Here is a 19,214-nt window from a genome sequence, read left to right on the forward strand (position 1 = left end):
GGGTTTATAAGGGGCAGCTGGTTGGGGCTCAAGTCCTTTTTGGAAGTGCATTGAATAGCAAGGAGGATTGCTGCTGAGGAGAAAAAAAAAAATCTTTAAATCTCCAGCTTAGTGAGTGTGAACGAGCTGAGTGTGAGCTGAGTGTAAGTGTGAACGGCGGTAAGTGTGACTTGTGATTCAGTGACTTTGGATTCAGGGAGTTTCCAAGGGAGGAATCACTGAATTGCGGTCTGTATTTTATTGATACTTTGCATTTATTTTTTACATAACGTTTCTGTCTTGTGCAATCCCCATTAGGAAATGTGCTCCACTATTGTTAATGCCATCCAGTGCACATCTTGCCACATGTATGCAGTCCTTGATCAGCCGGTCGAGGGTGAATACTGCTGTGCGAGATGTGAGCACATTGTGCATTTGGAAGCCCAGATTCTGGATCTAAATGTGCAGCTGGCAACACTGAGATCCATAGACAATATGGAGAGGAGTCTTCTGCTCACAGAGCAGACGCTCAATGGGATAGATGGGGGGGATGAAAGGATTGAGATGCAGGACAGTGAAGCAGCGAGCTGGGCGACAATTAGAAGGTCGGGTAGAGGGAAGAGTGCCAGGGAGGCTAGTACTGATCTGGCATACCCCAATAAGTTTGCTAAGTTGGCAGATGAGGGGGGTGCCAGTACAGGGGTAGCACTGCTGCAGCCAGGCATGTCCTCAAAGCCGGAGGAGTGTCTGCTCCAGTAAGGAGGGAAATAGGAGAGCAGGGCAGGCCAGACAGGTGCTGGTAGTGGGCGACTCAATTAATAGGGGAACAGATAGGGCAATCTGTCACAAAGACAGTGATCATCGAACGGTGTGCTGCCTACCTGGCGCTCGAGTCCGACACATCGCTGATCGGGTGGACAGATTACTGGGAGGAGCTGGTGAGGACCCAGCGATCATGGTGCACATTGGCACAAATGATAAAGTTAGAGGTAGGTGGAAGGTCCTTAAAGATGATTTCAGGGAATTAGGCTGCAAGCAAGGACCTCCAACATGGTATTTTCCGAAATACTGCCTGTACCACGTGCCACGCCAGAGAGGCAACGGGAGATAATAATAATAATAATAATAATTTTATTTATATAGCGCCAACATATTCCGCAGCCCTTTACAAATTATAGAGGGGACTTGTACAGACAATAGACATTACAACATAACAAAAAACACAGTTCAAAACAGATACCAAGAGGAATGAGTGCCCTGCTCTCAAGCTTACAAACTATGAGGACAAGGGAGACACGAGAGGTGGATGGTAACAATTGCTTTAGTTATTTGGACCAGCCATAGTGTAAGGCTCGGGTGTTCATGTAAAGCTGCATGAACCAGTTAACTGCCTAAGTATGTAGCAGTATAGACACAGAGGGCTATTAACTGCATAAAGTGTATGAGAACATGATGCGAGAGACCCAATTATGTTTTGTTTTTTTTTTGAATGGGCCACACAGGGATAGTTAGGTTAATGCATTGAGGCGGTAGGCCAATCTGAACAAATGAGTTTTTAGGGCACGCTTAAAACTGTGGGGATTTGGGATTAATCGTATAAACCTGGGTAGTGCATTCCAAAGAATCGGCGCAGCACGTGTAAAGTCTTGGAGATGGGAGTGGGAGGTTCTGATTATTGGGGATGCTAACCTGAGGTCATTAGCATTAGGAGATTAGGGAGGTTAATAAGTGGCTCAAGAATTGGTGTAGGAAGGAGAGGTTTGGGTTCCTGCAGAACTGGGCCAACGTCTCAGTTGACTACAGGCTCTATGCTAGGGACGGGCTGCACCTCAATGGGGAAGGTGCAGCTGTGCTGGGGGAGAAAATGGCAAGAAGGTTGGAGGAGTGTTTAAACTAGGAATTTGGGTATTCATTTTATAGGAGGGGAAGATAGTGCAGATAAAGACCTGGGTACAAATAAAAAAGATGGGGGTGGCGGTGGCATAGGGGGTTGGGTTAGAACAGTTAATAATTTAAGAAAGAATAGAGGTGCAGAGAGATGCATAAAGTGCACGTATACTAATGCCAGAAGCCTCACCAGCAAAATGGAGGAATTAGAATTAATTTTGTTGGAATATAATTATGACATGGTGGGGATATCTGAGACATGGCTGGATGAGAGCCATGACTGGGCTGTTAACTTACAGGGCTATAGCCTGTTCAGAAATGACCGTACAGATAAGCGAGGGGGTGGGGTGTGTCTATATGTAAAATCGTCCTTAAAACCCATCCTGCGTGATAATATAGGTGAATCTAATGAAAATGTAGGGTCCCTGTGGGTGGAGAAAAGGGGAGGGGAAAAAATAATAAATTACTGATAGGGGTTTGTTATAAATCTCCAAAATTAATGGAAGCAATGGAGAATATCCTCGTAAAGCAAATAGATGAAGCTGCGACTCAAGGAGAAGTCATTATTATGAGGGACTTCAACTACCCTGAAATAGATTGGGGAACAGAAACCTGCAGTTCCAGCAAAGGTAATCGGTTTTTGACCACTATGAGAGAATTACCTTTCACAACTGGTTCAGGACCCAACAAGAAGGGGGGCACTGCTAGACCTAATATTAACCAACAGGCCAGACCGCATAGCAAATATAAGGGTTGGGGGTCACTTGGGGAATACTGATCACAAAATAATAAGTTTTCATGTATCCTTTAATAAGATGTATAGTAGAGGGGTTACAAGGACACTAAACTTCAGGAGGGCAAATTTCCGATATCCCGAGACATAAAAATACACAGAGAAAATGGGAGACATTTATTAGCATCCTGGATAGGACCTGTGCACAGTATATACCGTATGGGAATAAACATACTAGAAATAGAAGGAAACCAATATGGCTAAATAGAGCTGTAAGGGGCACAATAAGTGACAAAAAGAAAGCATTTAGAGAATTAAAGGAAGTAGGTAGTGAGGAGGCATTAAATAAATACAGAAAATTAAATAAATTCTGTAAAAAGCAAATCAAGGCAGCAAAGATTGAGACAGAGAGACTCATTGCCAGAGAGAGTAAAAATAATCCCAAAATATTCTTTAACTACAAAAATAGTAAGAATCTAAAAAATGATAGTGTTGGCCCCTTAACCCATTTCTGCCAGCTGATGGAATAGTACGTCAGGTGGCAGAACCCCCGCTTTGAGGTGGGCTCCGGCGGTGAGCCCACCTCAAAGCCGCGACATGTCAGCTGTTTTGTACAGCTGACATGTGCGCGCAATGAGCGCGAGCGGAATCGCAATCCGCCCGCGCCCATTAACTAGTTAAATGCCGCCGTCAAGCGCTGACAGCGGCAATTAACTAGCGTCACACGATCGGGGGTCAGCAGTGCATTGCGATAACAACCAGAGGTCTCCTTGAGACCTCTATGGTTGTTGATGGCCGATTGCTTTGAGCGCCACCCTGTGGTCGGCGTTCAAAGTACACCTGCATTTCTGCTACATAGAGGTGAGGTACTTCACCTCTATGTAGCAGAGGCGATCGAGTTGTGCATGCTTCTAGCCTCCTATGGAGGCTATTGAAGCATGCCAAAATTAAAAAAAAAGTGATTAAAAATAAAAAAAATAAAAAATATATAAAAGTTCAAATCACTCCCCTTTCGCCCCAATCAAAATAAAACAATTAAAAAAAAAAAAAATCAAATCTACACATATTTGGTATCGCCGCGTTCAGAATCGCCCGATCTATCAATAAAATCAAAGGATTAACCTAACCGCTAAATGGCGTAGCGAGAAAAAAAAATCAAAACGCCAAAATTACATTTTTTTGGTCGCCGCGACATTGCATTAAAATGCAATAACGGGCGATCAAAAGAACGTATCTACACCAAAACGGTATCATTAAAAATGCCAGCTCCCCTGACGAAGCCACTGCTGTGGCGACACGCGTCGGGTCTCTGCTCCTCCTGTCGGCACCCCCCTCAACTGCTTACGGGGCCTGAACAGCACTGGGGTTTGCTTACCAGGTCTAGGCCATTTGGCTATTGATATCTTCATTTGTCAGCAGGTTTTCTATGCGTCTTACTCCAGAGGTCTGTGGCTTCCTATGATTGAGGTCTCACCACTTGATTTAACTGGCTAGTGGAACCGCTACATGGTCTATCCAGTGATTATATACTGTTATATTTTACAGTGAGCAATTCTACCTGTCATCATTGTGGTTTAGAACCTGTCTTACTTTTCATGCATATATATTGATGTGATATGTTGTCGCCCATATTGTTTTCATATTGTAAGCAGGGTTTTCACCACACACATCTGTTCATGTATGTCATAGTTAGCCTGTTTAAGTAAGTAATCTGTTTACTGGCGCATATATATATATTTTTGGGCAATATTATCGCCCTATGATATAGGTTGTTTGGTGCTGTTCATGCAGACGTCCCACGCTTTATATATTAAGAGTCAACAATTATAGAGAGTGTGTGGGAGGTGCCGTACGAGGGGGAGGGCTCTATTGTGAGCCGAGTGTCTATGTATATAGGTCCTATGTGTGACCATTTTTAAATGTTTTTAATTTGTGTGCTCTATGTGGATTTTTGTATGTCCATAATTATTGTTAATAAAGATTGCTTTTTTTCATACTCAATCCATTGCCTTGGGTGATCCCCGTTTATGGTCTATCTCTTGTCTTGTTTTTGTGGTTCAGTATCTTATAGACCTGGTTGGATCCCCGGTCCCTATGTGGTGCCCCCGCTCTGGTTACTAGGTAAAAATGCCAGCTCGGCACGCAAAAAATAAGCCCTGACCTGACCCCAGATCACGAAAATTGGAGACGCTACGGGTATCGGAAAATCGCGCAATTTTTTTTTTTTTTTTAAGCAAACTTTGGAATTTTTTTTCACCACTTAGATAAAAAATAACCTAGACATGTTAGATGTCTAGGAACTCGTAATGACCTGGAGAATCATAATGGCAGGTCAGTTTTAGCATATAGTGAACCTAGCAAAAAAGCAAACAAGAAACAAGTGTGAGATTGCACTTTTTTGCAATTTCATCACACTTGGAATTTTTTTTCCCGTTTTCTGTTACATGGCATGGTAAAACCAATGGTATTGTTCAAAAGTACATCTCGTCCCGCAAAAAATAAGCCCTCACATGGCCATATTGACGGAAAAACAAAAAAGTTATCGCTCTGGGAAGGAGGGGAGCAAAAAACGAAAATGAAAAAGCGGAAAAAGCTCCGGGGGTGAAGGGGTTAAAAATGGTCTGGGTGAAATGGTGGATGAGGAAAAAGCCAATATGCTAAATGACCTGTTTTCATCAGTATTTACACAAGAAAATCCCATGGCAGAAAATATGATCAGTGATAACAAAAATTACACTTTAACCCCTTCATGACCCAGCCTATTTTGACCTTAAAGACCTTGCCGTTTTTTGCAATTCTGACCAGTGTCCCTTTATGAGGTAATAACTCAGGAACGCTTCAACGGATCCTAGCGGTTCTGAGATTGTTTTTTCGTGACATATTGGGCTTCATGTTAGTGGTAAATTTAGGTCAATAAATTCTGCGTTTATTTGTGATAAAAACGGAAATTTGGCGAAAATTTTGAAAATTTCGCAATTTTCACATTTTGAATTTTTATTCTGTTAAACCAGAGAGATATGTGACACAAAATAGTTAATAAATAACATTTCCCACATGTTTACTTTACATCAGCACAATTTTGGAAACAAAATTTTTTTTTGTTAGGAAGTTATAAGGGTTAAAATTTGACCAGCGATTTGTCATTTTTACAACGAAATTTACAAAACCATTTTTTTTAGGGACCACCTCACATTTGAAGTCAGTTTGAGGGGTCTATATGGCTGAAAATACCCAAAAGTGACACCATTCTAAAAACTGCACCCCTCAAGGTACTCAAAACCACATTCAAGAAGTTTATTAACCCTTCAGGTGCTTCACAGCAGCAGAAGCAACATGGAAGGAAAAAATGAACATTTAACTTTTTAGTCACAAAAATTATCTTTTAGCAACAATTTTTTTATTTTCCCAATGGTAAAAGGAGAAACTGAACCACGAAAGTTGTTGTCCAATTTGTCCTGAGTACGCTGATACCTCATATGTGGGGGTAAACCACTGTTTGGGCGCACGGCAGGGCTTGGAAGGGAAGGAGCGCCATTTGACTTTTTGAATCAAAAATTGGCTCCACTCTTTAGCGGACACCATGTCGCGTTTGGAGAGCTCCTGTGTGCCTAAACATTGGCGCTCCCCCACAAGTGACCCCATTTTGGAAACTAGACCCCCCAAGGAACTTATTTAGATGCCTAGTGAGCACTTTAAACCCTCAGGTGCTTCACAAATTGATCTGTAAAAATGAAAAAGTACTTTTTTTTCACAAAAAAATTCTTTTCTCCTCAATTTTTTCATTTTCACATGGGCAGTAGGGTAAAATGGATCATAAAATTTGTTGGGCAATTTCTCCCGAGTACGACGATACCTCATATGTGGGGGTAAACCACTGTTTGGGCACTTGGCAGGGCTCGGAAGGGAAGGCGCGCCATTTGACTTTTTGAATGGAAAATTAGCTCCAATTGTTAGCGGACACCATGTCGCGTTTGGAGAGCCCCTGTGTGCCTAAACATTGGAGCTCCCCCACAAGTGACCCCATTTTGGAAACTAGACCCCCCAAGGAACTTATCTAGATGCATATTGAGCACTTTAAACCCCCAGGTGCTTCACAGAAGTTTATAACGCAGAGCCATGAAAATAAAAAATAATTTTTCTTTCCTCAAAAATGATTTTTTAGCCTGGAATTTCCTATTTTGCCAAGGATAATAGGAGAAATTGGACCCCAAATATTGTTGTCCTGTTTGTCCTGAGTACGCAGATACCCAATATGTGGGGGTAAACCACTGTTTGGGCGCACGGCAGGGCTCGGAAGGGATGGCACGCCATTTGGCTTTTTAAATGGAAAATTAGCTCCAATCATTAGCGGACACCATGTCACATTTGGAGAGCCCCTGTGTGCCTAAACATTGGAGATCCCCCAGAAATGACACCATTTTAGAAACTAGACCCCCAAAGGAACTAATCTAGATGTGTGGTGAGGACTTTGCACCCCCAAGTGCTTCACAGAAGTTTATAACGCAGAGCCATGAAAATAAAATAAAAAATTATTTTCTCAAAAATGATCTTTTAGCCTGCAATTTTTTATTTTCCCAAGGGTAACAGGAGAAATTTGACCCCAAAAGTTGTTGTCCAGTTTCTCCTGAGTACGCTGATACCCCATATGTGGGGGTAAATCACTGTTTGGGCACATGCCGGGGCTCGGAAGTGAAGTAGTGACGTTTTGAAATGCAGACTTTGATGGAATGCTCTGTGGGCGTCACGTTGCGTTTGCAGAGCCCCTGATGTGGCTTAACAGTAGAAACCCCCCACAAGTGACCCCATTTTGGAAACTAGACCCCCAAAGGAACTTATCTAGATGTGTGGTGAGCACTTTGAACCCCCAAGTGCTTCATAGAAGTTTATAATGCAGAGCCGTGAAAATAATAAATACGTTTTCTTTCCTCAAAAATAATTATTTAGCCCAGAATTTTTTATTTTCCCAAGGGTTACAGAAGAAACTGGACCCCAAAAGTTGTTGTCCAGTTTCTCCTGAGTACGCTGATACTCTATATGTGGGGGTAAACCACTGTTTGGGCACACGTCGGGGCTCAGAAGGGAAGTAGTGACTTTTGAAATGCAGACTTTGATGGAATGGTCTGCGGGTGTCACGTTGCGTTTGCAGAGCCCCTGGTGTGCCTAAACAGTAGAAACCCCCACAAGTGACCCCATTTTAGAAATTAGACCCCCCAAGGAACTTATCTAGATATGTGGTGAGCACTTTGAACCCCCAAGTGCTTCACAGACGTTTACAACGCAGAGCCGTGAAAATAAAAAATCATTTTTCTTTCCTCAAAAATTATGTTTTAGCAAGCATTTTTTTTGATTCACAAGGGTAACAGGAGAAATTGGACCCCAGTAGTTGTTGCGCAGTTTGTCCTGAGTATGCTGGTACCCCATATGTGGGGGTAAACCACTGTTTGGGCACACGTCAGGGCTCGGAAGTGAGGGAGCACCATTTGACTTTTTGAATACGAGATTGGCTGGAATCAATGGTGGCGCCATGTTGCGTTTGGAGACCCCTGATGTGCCTAAACAGTGGTAACCCCTCAATTCTACCTCCAACACTAACCCCAACACACCCCTAACCCTAATCCCAACTGTAGCCATAACCCTAAACACAACCCTAACCGCAACACACCCCTAACCACAACCCTAACCCCAACACACCCCTAACCATAACCACAACCCTAATTCCAACCCTAACCCTAAGGCTATGTGCCCACGTTGCGGATTCGTGTGAGATATTTTCGCACCATTTTTGAAAAATCCGCGGGTAAAAGGCACTGCGTTTTACCTGCGGATTTTCCGCGGATTTCCAGTGTTTTTTGTGCGGATTTCACCTGCGGATTCCTATTGAGGAACAGGTGTAAAACGCTGCGGAATCCGCACAAAGAATTGACATGCTGCGGAAAATACAACGCAGCGTTTCCGCGTGGTATTTTCTGCACCATGGGCACAGCGGATTTGGTTTCCATATGTTTACATGGTACTGTAAACCTGATGGAACACTGCTGCGAATCCGCAGCCAAATCCGCACCGTGTGCACATAGCCTAATTCTAAAGGTATGTGCACACGCTGCGGAAAACGCTGCGGATCCGCAGCAGTTTCCCATGAGTTTACAGTTCAATGTAAACCTACGGGAAACAAAAATCACTGTACACATGCTGCGGAAAAACTGCACGGAAACGCAGCGGTTTACATTCCGCAGCATGTCACTTCTTTGTGCGGATTCCGCAGCGGTTTTACAACTGCTCAAATAGAAAATCGCAGTTGTAAAACCGCAGTGAAATGCGCAGAAAAACAGCGGTAAATCCGCCATAAATCCGCAGCGGTTTAGCACTGCGGATTTATCAAATCCGCAGCGGAAAAATCCGCAGAGGACCAGAATACGTGTGCACATACCGAAACCCTAACCCTAGCCCTACCCCTACCCCTAACCCTACCCCTAGCCCTAACCCTACCCCTAGCCCTAACCCTAGCCCTAACCCTACCCCTAACCCTATTCTAACATTTTTTTATTGTCCCTACCTATGGGGGTGACAAAGGGGGGGGGTCATTTATTATTTTTTTTATTTTGATCACTGAGATATAATCTATCTCAGTGATCAAAATGCACTTTGGAACGAATCTGCCGGCCGGCAGATTCGGCGGGCGCACTGCGTATGCGCCCGCCATTTTGGAAGATGGCGGCGCCCAGGGAGAAGACGGACGGGACCCCGGCTGGATCGGTAAGTATGATGGGGTGGGGGGGGACCACGGGGGGGGGGGGATCGGAGCACGGGGGGGGGGGAAATCGGAGTGCGGGAGGGGTGGAACGGAGCACGGGGGGCGTGGAACGGAGCACAGGGGGGCTGGAATGGAGCACGGGGGGGTGGAACGGAGCACCGGGGGGGGGGGGGGGGGGGGGTGGATCGGAGTGCAGGGGGGGGGGGGGTGATTGGAGCACGGGGGGGTGATTGGAGCACGGGGGGGGAGCGGAGCACTGGACGGAGGGGAGCCGGAGCAGTGTACCGGCCAGATCGGAGGGCTGGGGGGGCGATCGGAGGGGTGGGGTGGGGGCACACTAGTATTTCCAGCCATGGCCGATGATATTTCAGCATCGGCCATGGCTGGATTGTAATATTTCACCAGTTATAATAGGTGAAATATTACAAATTGCTCTGATTGGCAGTTTCACTTTCAACAGCCAATCAGAGCGATCGTAGCCACGAGGGGGTGAAGCCACCCCCCCTGGGCTAAACTACCACTCCCCCTGTCCCTGCAGATCGGGTGAAATGGGAGTTAACCCTTTCACCCGATCTGCAGGGACGCGATCTTTCCATGACGCCGCATAGGCGTCATGGGTCGGAATGGCACCGACTTTCATGACGCCTTCGTGGCGTCAAAGGTCGGGAAGGGGTTAAATGCCACCTTCTTAACCCAGCAGGAAGTACGGCGGCGTCTAAAAAAAAAAAAAAATCACTAAAATTGACAAATCTCTGGGCCCGGATGGGATACACCCTCGAGTACTGCAGGAATTAAGTACAGTTATTGGTAGACCATTATTTTTAATCTTTAAAGACTCCATAATAACAGGGTCTGTACCACAGGACTGGCGTATAGCAAATGTGGTGCCAATATTCAAAAAGGGGACAAAAACTGAACTCTGAAATTATAGGCCAGTAAGCTTAACCTCTACTGTGGGTAAAATCCTGGAGGGCATTCTAAGGGATGATATACTGGAGTATCTGAATAGGAATAACCTCATGACACAGTATCAGCACGGGTTTACTAGGGACCGTTCATGTCAGACTAATTTGATCAGCTTCTATGAAGAGGTAAGTTCCGGATTGGACCAAGGGAACCCAGTGGATGTAGTGTATATGGACTTTTCAAAAGCTTTTGAAACGGTGCCACACAAAAGGTTGATACATAAAATGAGAATAATGGGGATAGGGGAAAATATGTGTAAGTGGGTTAAGAGCTGGCTCAGGGAAACAAAGGGTGGATATTAATGGAGCACACTCGGACTGGGTAGCGGTTAGCAGTGGGGTACCACAGGGGTCAGTATTGGGCCCTCTTCTTTTTAACATATTTATTAATGACCTTGTAGGGGGCATTAAGAGTAGAATTTCAATATTTGCAGATGACACTAAACTCTGCAGGGTAATCAATACAGGGGAGGACAATTTTATATTACAGGATGATTTATGTAAACTAAAAGCTTGGGCTGATAAATGGCAAATGAGCTTTAATGGGGATAAATGTAAGGTTATGCACTTGGGTAGAAGTAATGAGATGAATAACTATGTGCTTAATTCTAAAACTCTGGGCAAAACCGTCAATGAAAAAGACCTGGGAGTATGGGTGGATGACAAACTCACATTTAATGGCAAGTGTCAGGCAGCTGCTACAAAGGCAAATAAAATAATGGGATGCATTGAAAGAGGCATAGATGCACATGAGGAGAACATAATTTTCCCTCTATACAAGTCACTAGTTATACCACACTTCGAATACTGTGCACAGTTCTGGTCTCCGGTGTATAAGAAAGACATAGCTGAACTGGAGCGGGTGCAGAGAAGAGCGACCAAGGTTATTAGAGGACTGGGGGGTCTGCAATACCAAGATAGGTTATTACACTTGGGGCTATTTAGTTTGGAAAAACAAAGACTAAGGGGTGATCTTATGTTAATGTATAAATATATGAGGGGACAGTACAGAGACCTTTCTGATGATCTTTTTAATCATAGACCTGAGACAGGGACAAGGGGGCATCCTCTACGTCTGGAGGAAAGAAGGTTTAAGCATAATAACAGACGCGGATTCTTTACTGTAAGAGCAGTGAGACAATGGAACTCTCTGCCATATGATGTTGTAACGAGGGATTCATTACTTAAAATTTAAGAGGGGACTGGATGACTTTCTTGTAAAGTATAATGTTACAGGTTATATATACTAAATTCCTTGATAGGGCGTTGATCCAGGGAACTAGTCTGATTGCCGTATGTGGAGTTGGGAAGGAATTTTTTTTCCCCATGCTTTTTTTTGCCTTCCTCTGGATCAACATGTTAGGTTAGGCTATGGGTTGAACTAGATGGACTTATAGTCTTCCTTCAACCTTAATAACTATGTTACTATGTTTTGCTATAGAGACAGAATGGGGGCGCAGAATGGGTGCAGCACATGACAGAATGGGGGCGCAGAATGGGTGCAGCACATGACAGGATGGGGTCGCAGAATTGGAGTAGCACATACCAGGATGGGGGTCAGCACATACCAGAATTGGGAGCAGCGCAAGAACCAGGAAGATGAGAGGTGAGTATTTATTTATTGTTTTTCTTTATGGGGGCTGCCTTATATTACCGGGTCTACCTGTTGGGGGGTGCTGCCTTATACTACAGAGTCTGTCTGTGGGGGGGCTGCTGCCTTATAATACAGGGTCTGCCTGTGTGGGGGTGCTGCCTTATACTACGGTGTCTGCCTGTGAGGGGGTGCTGCCTTATAATACAGAGTTTGCCTGTGGGTGGTGCTGCACTATACTACAGAGTATGCCTGTGGGAGGGGGGGGGGGGTGCTGCCTCATATTACAGTGTCTGCCTGTGAGGGGGTGCTGCCTTATAACACAGGGTATGCCTGTTGGGGGGTGCTGCCCTATACTACAGAGTCTGCCTGTGGGGGGGGGAGGAGGAGGGGTTTCTGCCCCATACTACAGAGTCTGCCAATGGGGGGGGGGGGGGGGGGTGCTGCCTTATAATACAGAGTCTGCCTGAGGGGGGCTGCCTTATGCTATAGAGACAGAATGGGGGCGGAGAATGGGTGTAGCACATGACAGAATGGGGTCGCAGAATTGGAGCTGCACATACCAGGATGGTGTCAGCACATACCAGAATTGGGGCGCAGGATGGGAGCCATGACAGGATGAGGGCACAGGAAGAGAGTAGCACATGACAAGATGGAGGCACACAAAACAGGATGAGGGCGCAGGATGGGGGCTGCACATGACAGGAAGGGGGCATAAGATGGTAGCAGCACATGACAAGATTAGGGCGCAGGATGGAAGCAGCACATACCAGGATGAAGACCATATACCAATATAAATGCTCGCCACCCAGGCATAGAAAGGGTTCAATAGCTAGTTACTCTATAATGTCCCAGCATTCCCAGCAGTGTCACCTCTCTAGTCAGCAGCTCAATCATCTTGTAGGCGAGTTCTAGGATCTTCTGGTCATTGATGTCCTCATGTATCAGAGGGTGAGATGGAGGCTCTGTGATTGGGCTCAGGGGTCTTCCCCATCCCTCAGACACAGGGTCCTGACAGCGATCACTAGAGATCTTCTTCACTACTGTGTAATCCTGGTTATGGAGAGACACATTAATTAATCTCACTACTGACATTTCCAGAGTCCTCACCTCTACAGTTCTGCCCATCTGTTATTCCCATAGATAAGAATGATGTAATGTGACGTCATCAGAATCTCTCACCTCTCCAGTAAGCCGGAAGAGGATCTCTAGGGTGAGGTGTAATATCCTCTCCGCCATCTTGTCTCTGTCCATGTCAATGATTGATGGGTAAATAAGGAAAATTGTCTTATATAGAAGATCTTCACTGAGAGGATCCGATATTGTAGAGACCTGAATGAGAAGATGAGCCGATGTAACATCATAAAAATCCTCTGTAATAACACAATTACTGGCGATAAGGGAAACATATGAGGAGATTTATTATTTTACAGTATTTAGTTTTCTTATTTACATCTACTAAGAAAACCTATAAATTTAGGCCACAGACAACAAGCAGTTTCTTCCTCGGAGTCGGCAGCTGAATACGTTTCTCATAGACTCATCTTCCATAACATAGATGTACACCGCAGGGACAGCAGAGGTGCAGGCATAACAAAAACCCCGGCAGTTTAAACACTTGCTGCTGTCAAAAGCAAACATGGCATCTAAGAACAGGGTCGGACTGGCCTGGCGGGATATCGGTAAAATCCCTAGTGGGCTCTTGCTGAGAGAGTGAGACAATAATGGGACTTCATGTTTAGAACGTGTTTATTCTGTACTGTGTTTTGGTGCTGCTGCGTGACGAGTGTGCACGCTGCTGCTGCGTGACGAGTGTGCACGGTGTACACAAGCACCATGCAGACATGTCACAAGCACCATGCACACACGTCACACAAGCACCATGCAGACACGTCACACAAGCACCATGCAGACACGTCACACAAAAACGTTTGTCAAAAACAAAAACAGTTTTAGGACAGCGTGGCCATCCGGTGAAAGTAGCAAAGCGTGCAATGCCTGAAAAGGTATTCCATAGTAGGAAGAGTGCAGTGTGGCAATTTTTTAACCAAGATCCGAATGATCAGTGCAAAGTTATCTGTAAGAAATGCTCAAAGACCTTTAGCAGAGGGAAGAATCTCCCAAATTTAAATACCACGTGCATGCTTAGACATTTAACCAGCATGCACTTGCAAGCCTGGACTAACTACCAAACGTCTCGTACCGTTGGTGCACCTGCTCAGAATGAAGGTAGTCAGCAACGCTACATTGCTTCCCTCACTGTAAGCCCACCGGTTAGGACACCACCAGCAGCAAATGTGGAGGTATCGTCGCAAGGCCAAAGCTGTCAGGAAATCACAAGGTTCTTGGTAGGAAACACTATGTAGGCCAACATCAAGAATTCCATCACCAACCCTCTCTCAATCTGCCATGTCCACCTCCGCTAGTTCCACCATATGCAGCTCTCCAGTCCAGCTCACCCTACAAGAGGCTCTCATTAGGAAAAGAAAGTACTCATCCTCTCATCCGTGTACACAGGGTTTGAACGCCCACATTGATATACTAATCTCGTTAGAGATGTTGCCCTACCAGTTGGTTGAAAGCGAAGCTTTCAAAAACCTGATGGCCTACGCAGTACCACGCTATGACCTACCCAGTCGACACTTCTTTGCGAGAAAAGCCATCCCAGCCCTCCACCAGCATGTCAAAGACCGCACTGTCCATGCACTGAAGCAATCGGTCAGTGGAAAGGTGCACCTCACAACAGATGCATGGACCAGTAGGCATGGCCAGGGACGTTAAGTGTCCATCACGGCGCACTGGGTTAATGTGGTGGATGCAGGGTCCGCAGGGGACAGCCATAGTGGGACAGTTCTGCCTAGCCCACGGTCTAGGAAACAGTTGGCTGTAGGCATTCGCCACCCCTCCTCCTCCTCCTCTAGAAGCGAAAGCTCGTCCACAGAGCTCAGTCGCACGACCACTCCATCCGCAGCTGCCACTGTTGCACACGAGGTGTCCCATTATGGAACAGCTAGTGGTAAGCGTCAGCAGGCTGTGTTAGAAGTGAAGTGTTTGGGCGACAGACACACCGCGGAAGTACTGGCCGAGCATCATGGGGTGCATTAAAAGAGGTCTGGATACACATGATGAGCGCATTATACTGCCTCTGTACAAATCCCTAGTTAGACCGCACATGGAGTACTGTGTCCAGTCTTGGGCACCGGTGCTCAGGAAGGATATAATGGAACTAGAGAGAGTAAAAAGGAGGGCAACAAAATGAATAAAGGGGATGGGAGAACTACAATACCCAGATAGATTAGCGAAATTAGGATTATTTAGTCTAGAAAAAAGACGACTGAGGGGCGATCTAATAACCATGTATAAGTATATAAGGGGACAATACAAATATCTCGCTGAGAATCTGTTTATACCAAGGAAGGTGACGGGCACAAGGGGGCATTCTTTGCGTCTGGAGGAGAGAAGGTTTTTCCACCAACATAGAAGAGGATTCTTTACTGTTAGGGCAGTGAGAATCTGGAATTGCTTGCGTGAGGAGGTGGTGATGGTGAACTCAGTCGAGGGGTTCAAGAGAGGCCTGGATGTCTTCCTGGAGCAGAACAATATTGTATCATACAATTATTAGGTTCTGTAGAAGGACGTAGATCTGGGGATTTATTATGATGGAATATAGGCTGAACTGGATGGACAAATGTCTTTTTTCGGCCTTACTAACTATGTTACTTGCAGCAAGAAACTCAGTCATGGCTGTGCAGTGTACATCTTGAGGCAGACAAGGTAGTCAGTGATAACGGAAGGAATTTTATGGCTGCCATAGCCCTTTCAGAACTGAAACGCATACCTTGCCTGGCTCACACCTTGAACCTGGTGGTGCAGTGCTTCCTGAAAAATTATCCGGGGTTACCAGCCCTGATCCTGAAGGTGCGAAGACTTTGCTCGCACATCCGCCGGTCACCTGTACACTCCAGCCGTATGCTGAACCATCAGCGATTGCTGAATCTTCCCCAGCACCGCCTAATAATTGACGTTGCAACAAGGTGGAACTCCACGCTGCACTTGCTTCAGAGGCTGTGCGAACAGAGGCGTGCTGTAATTTATTTGTGGGAGGATAGACATACACGGGCAGGCACTTGGATGGCAGACATGGAGTTGTCTGGTGTGCAGTGGCCGAAGCTACAAGACCTCTGTCAAGTCCTTCAATGTTTTGAGGAATACACAAGGCTGGTAAGTGGAGACTACGCCATCATAAGCATGAGCATCCCACTAATGCGTCTGCTGATGCAAAGTTTGACACACAATAAGGAGCAGGCGTCTGCAGCCGAGGAGGGAAGCCTTGATGACAATCAGCCATTTTCTGCTCAGGGAACTCTCCTGAACGAGGTGGCAGACGAAGAGGATGATGATGGGGATTAATATTTATGGGAGGAGGATGCTTCTCAGGGGGCAATAGAAACTGGTGGCGTTGCAAGGTCAGGTACAGGGTTTTTGTGGGACACAAGTGATGTTGATTTGCAAGAAAGTGGTCCTCAGCCCAGCACAAGCAGTGAATTGACACCTGGAACATTGGCCCACATGGCGGATTATGCCTTGCGTATCCTAAAAAGGGACCCCCGCATTATCAAAATGATGACCGATGACGATTACTGGTTGGCCTGCCTCCTGGATCCACGATACAAAGGAAAATTACAAAATATCATGCCACATGAGAACCTTGAGAAAATATTGGCTACCAAACAAGCAACTCTTGTAGACCGTTTGGTTCAGGCATTCCCAGCACACAGCGGCGGTGATGGTTCTCACAGGAGCTGTAGGGGGCAACATGGCAGAGGTGTTACAGGTGCACAAATCCGAAGTGGCGTTGGACAGAGGGGTTTTATGACCAGGTTATGGAGTGATTTTGCAATGACCGCAGACACGACAGGTACTGCTGCATCGATTCAAAGTGACAGGAGACAGCATTTGTCCAGTATGGTTACGAACTATTTTTCCTCCCTTATCGATGTTCTCCCTCAAGTCATTCCCCTTTGATTACTGGGCATCTAAAATAGACACCTGGCCTGAATTGGCAGAATATGCATTACAGGAGCTCGCTTGCCCAGCTGCTAGTTTGCTATCAGAAAGAGTCTTCAGTGCTGCTGGTTCAATACTGACCGAAAAAAGGACACGTCTGGCTACCCGAAATGTTGATGATCTAACCTTCATTAAAATGAACCAATCATGGATTTCAAATTATTTTGCCCCACCTTCCCCTGCTGACACGTAGCTTGCCTGAAAAAGGTCTTGCTTTTGGCCTCCTCTTACTGACTGCTCCAATTCCTCCATTTCCAGCTGCTGAATGTCCACCATAGGCCATTTTTATACCTCCCGAAATGGGCTGACTCCCCCCACAGGGCCGTGGCCACCACTTGGCGCAAGCACCCGTGCGAGTGCCGTTTGCCTGGACAGGTGGGAGTGCCCACTCTCGAACAGTGCTCTACCACTTGCAATACTTACCTCTCCCTGCTCCACCACTGTGTAGTCTGTGCTGTTAAATCCTTCAATGGCACTGCCAATACAAATTTGTTGAAATGACAGATGATAGTTATAATATACAGGGGCCCTGGACTCCATTTAGACCAGTTAATACTTTGCGCCTACTACCACTGTCTGCAACTCCGCAGAGGAGCCCACCCCTGTACCTAGCTATGCCATCTGTTTATTCATGAACAATTTTCTGGCAGACATTTAGCCCACTTTATTATTTGGGCTTACTAACTGTCAGCCACTCGTTACAGTTTTCCTCCACAGAACAAAGCAATGCCGCCTGTTTAGTCCGGTTACCAATTTTGAACTGCTTTTAGCCTACTTTTGTATTTGGGCCTACTAACCGTGTCTGCGCCACAACACAGTTTTCCTCCACAGAACAAAGCAATGCCGCCTGTTCAGTCCTGTTACCAATTTTGAACTGCATTTAGCCCACTTAATTATTTGGGCCTACTAACTGTGTCTGCCACTCCTTACAATTGTCCTCCGCTGAACAAAGCAATGCCGCCTGTTCAGTCCTGTTACCAATTTTGAACTGCATTTAGCCCACTTTATTATTTGGGCCTATATCTGTTTCCTCCTCATCCTGCCCATTGCCCAGCCACTGCTAGATGAGTCTGCTGGTACATTGACCCAGACCACTACATTCCCCTTGCACTCTACACAGCCTGAAACTGACCCGTTGAAAGTCAGGTTCCCCTTTCCGCATACTATACCACCTTACAAGGTGACAAAGAGGAGGGTGCAAATGAAAGTGCAGGTTCCTTCAGCAGGTGGGGGGGCATACTTGTTGGCGACATCACTGGCACAGGGCCCCTCATAGTACGCAAAAGTGTCTCTGGCAGTGGGAGGCGCCACCTGCCGTCAAACACACCGCCGTACTATGAGGGGCCCTGTGCCGGTGCCAACGAGTGGGCCCCCCCCTGCTTGCTCAGGATCACAGCACTTGCAAAGTTGAAATACTTACCTCTCCCTGCTCCACCTCCGTGACGTATTCCGTGTTTCCTGGGCCCACGAAAATCTTGATCCAGCCCTACCCCCCCACAACTTTAGCCAAATAACCCCCAGTTTTCAATGCCTAACTATTATTATAAAGTAAATTAAGATTGACAAGCTTAAGTAATAAGAATTGATGTTTTTGGCATTAAAATGGGCACTGTAGGTGTTTTCCTGTCCTCCACTCACTGCAGACTTTGATTCCCCATTGACTTGCATTGGGTTTCGTGTTTCAGTCGGCCCCCGACTTTTTGCAATAATCGGCCGATTTCACCCAACCCGACTCGATCCTAAAAAAGTAAAAGTCGCTCAACTCTAGTTGTAATAGTCGATTCACTACTAAAATTCATATGGGGGCCTGAAAGGCTCTCCTGAAAAATATTAGAGTTTATGTGCACTAGATTCTATGATGTGATGTTGATCCAGGGCACTGGTCCGATTGCCGTATGTGTGGTCAGGAGAAATTTATCCCCTAATATGGAGCTAGTAGTGTATGCCCCAGGGGTTTTGCCTTCCTCTGGATCAACATCTTAGGCCGGAGTCACACTAAATGTATGAAAAATCGGTCCGAGTTTCCCTGCCGAGAGTCGCAGGAGTACAATGCGAGTGTAATGCAAGTGTAATCTGATTTTCACACCTAGTGTTGAGGAGAGCCATAAGATCAAATACTTAATTAACCTCAAGACTTAAGAGATTGAGAGAAGCAACCCATAACATGTATTGGTTAACCTGACAAGCTTTCTCAGATAAAAAGTGAGACCCTAAAGATGGCTGCCATTTCCTGTCTGAGCA

At 45.8% G+C, this 19,214-nt stretch overlaps 1 protein-coding gene across 1 annotated transcript in view; it reads right to left on the reverse strand.

Moving 5' to 3' along the window:
- Window positions 1-19,214, reverse strand: part of LOC138663150 (oocyte zinc finger protein XlCOF6-like) — a 69,483-nt gene that overhangs the window by 42,276 nt on the left and 7,993 nt on the right. Inside the window, exons 2-3 of the mRNA XM_069749295.1 lie at window positions 13,089-13,238; window positions 12,780-12,959 (exon numbers count right to left, since the gene is read on the reverse strand). Of these exons, the coding sequence (XP_069605396.1) occupies window positions 12,780-12,959; window positions 13,089-13,160 (252 nt within the window). The 5' untranslated portion in view covers window positions 13,161-13,238. The remainder of the gene's footprint in view (window positions 1-12,779; window positions 12,960-13,088; window positions 13,239-19,214) is intronic.

The sequence above is a fragment of the Ranitomeya imitator genome, chromosome 2 (assembly GCF_032444005.1).
Source record: "Ranitomeya imitator isolate aRanImi1 chromosome 2, aRanImi1.pri, whole genome shotgun sequence".
Lineage (NCBI taxonomy): Eukaryota > Metazoa > Chordata > Amphibia > Anura > Dendrobatidae > Ranitomeya > Ranitomeya imitator.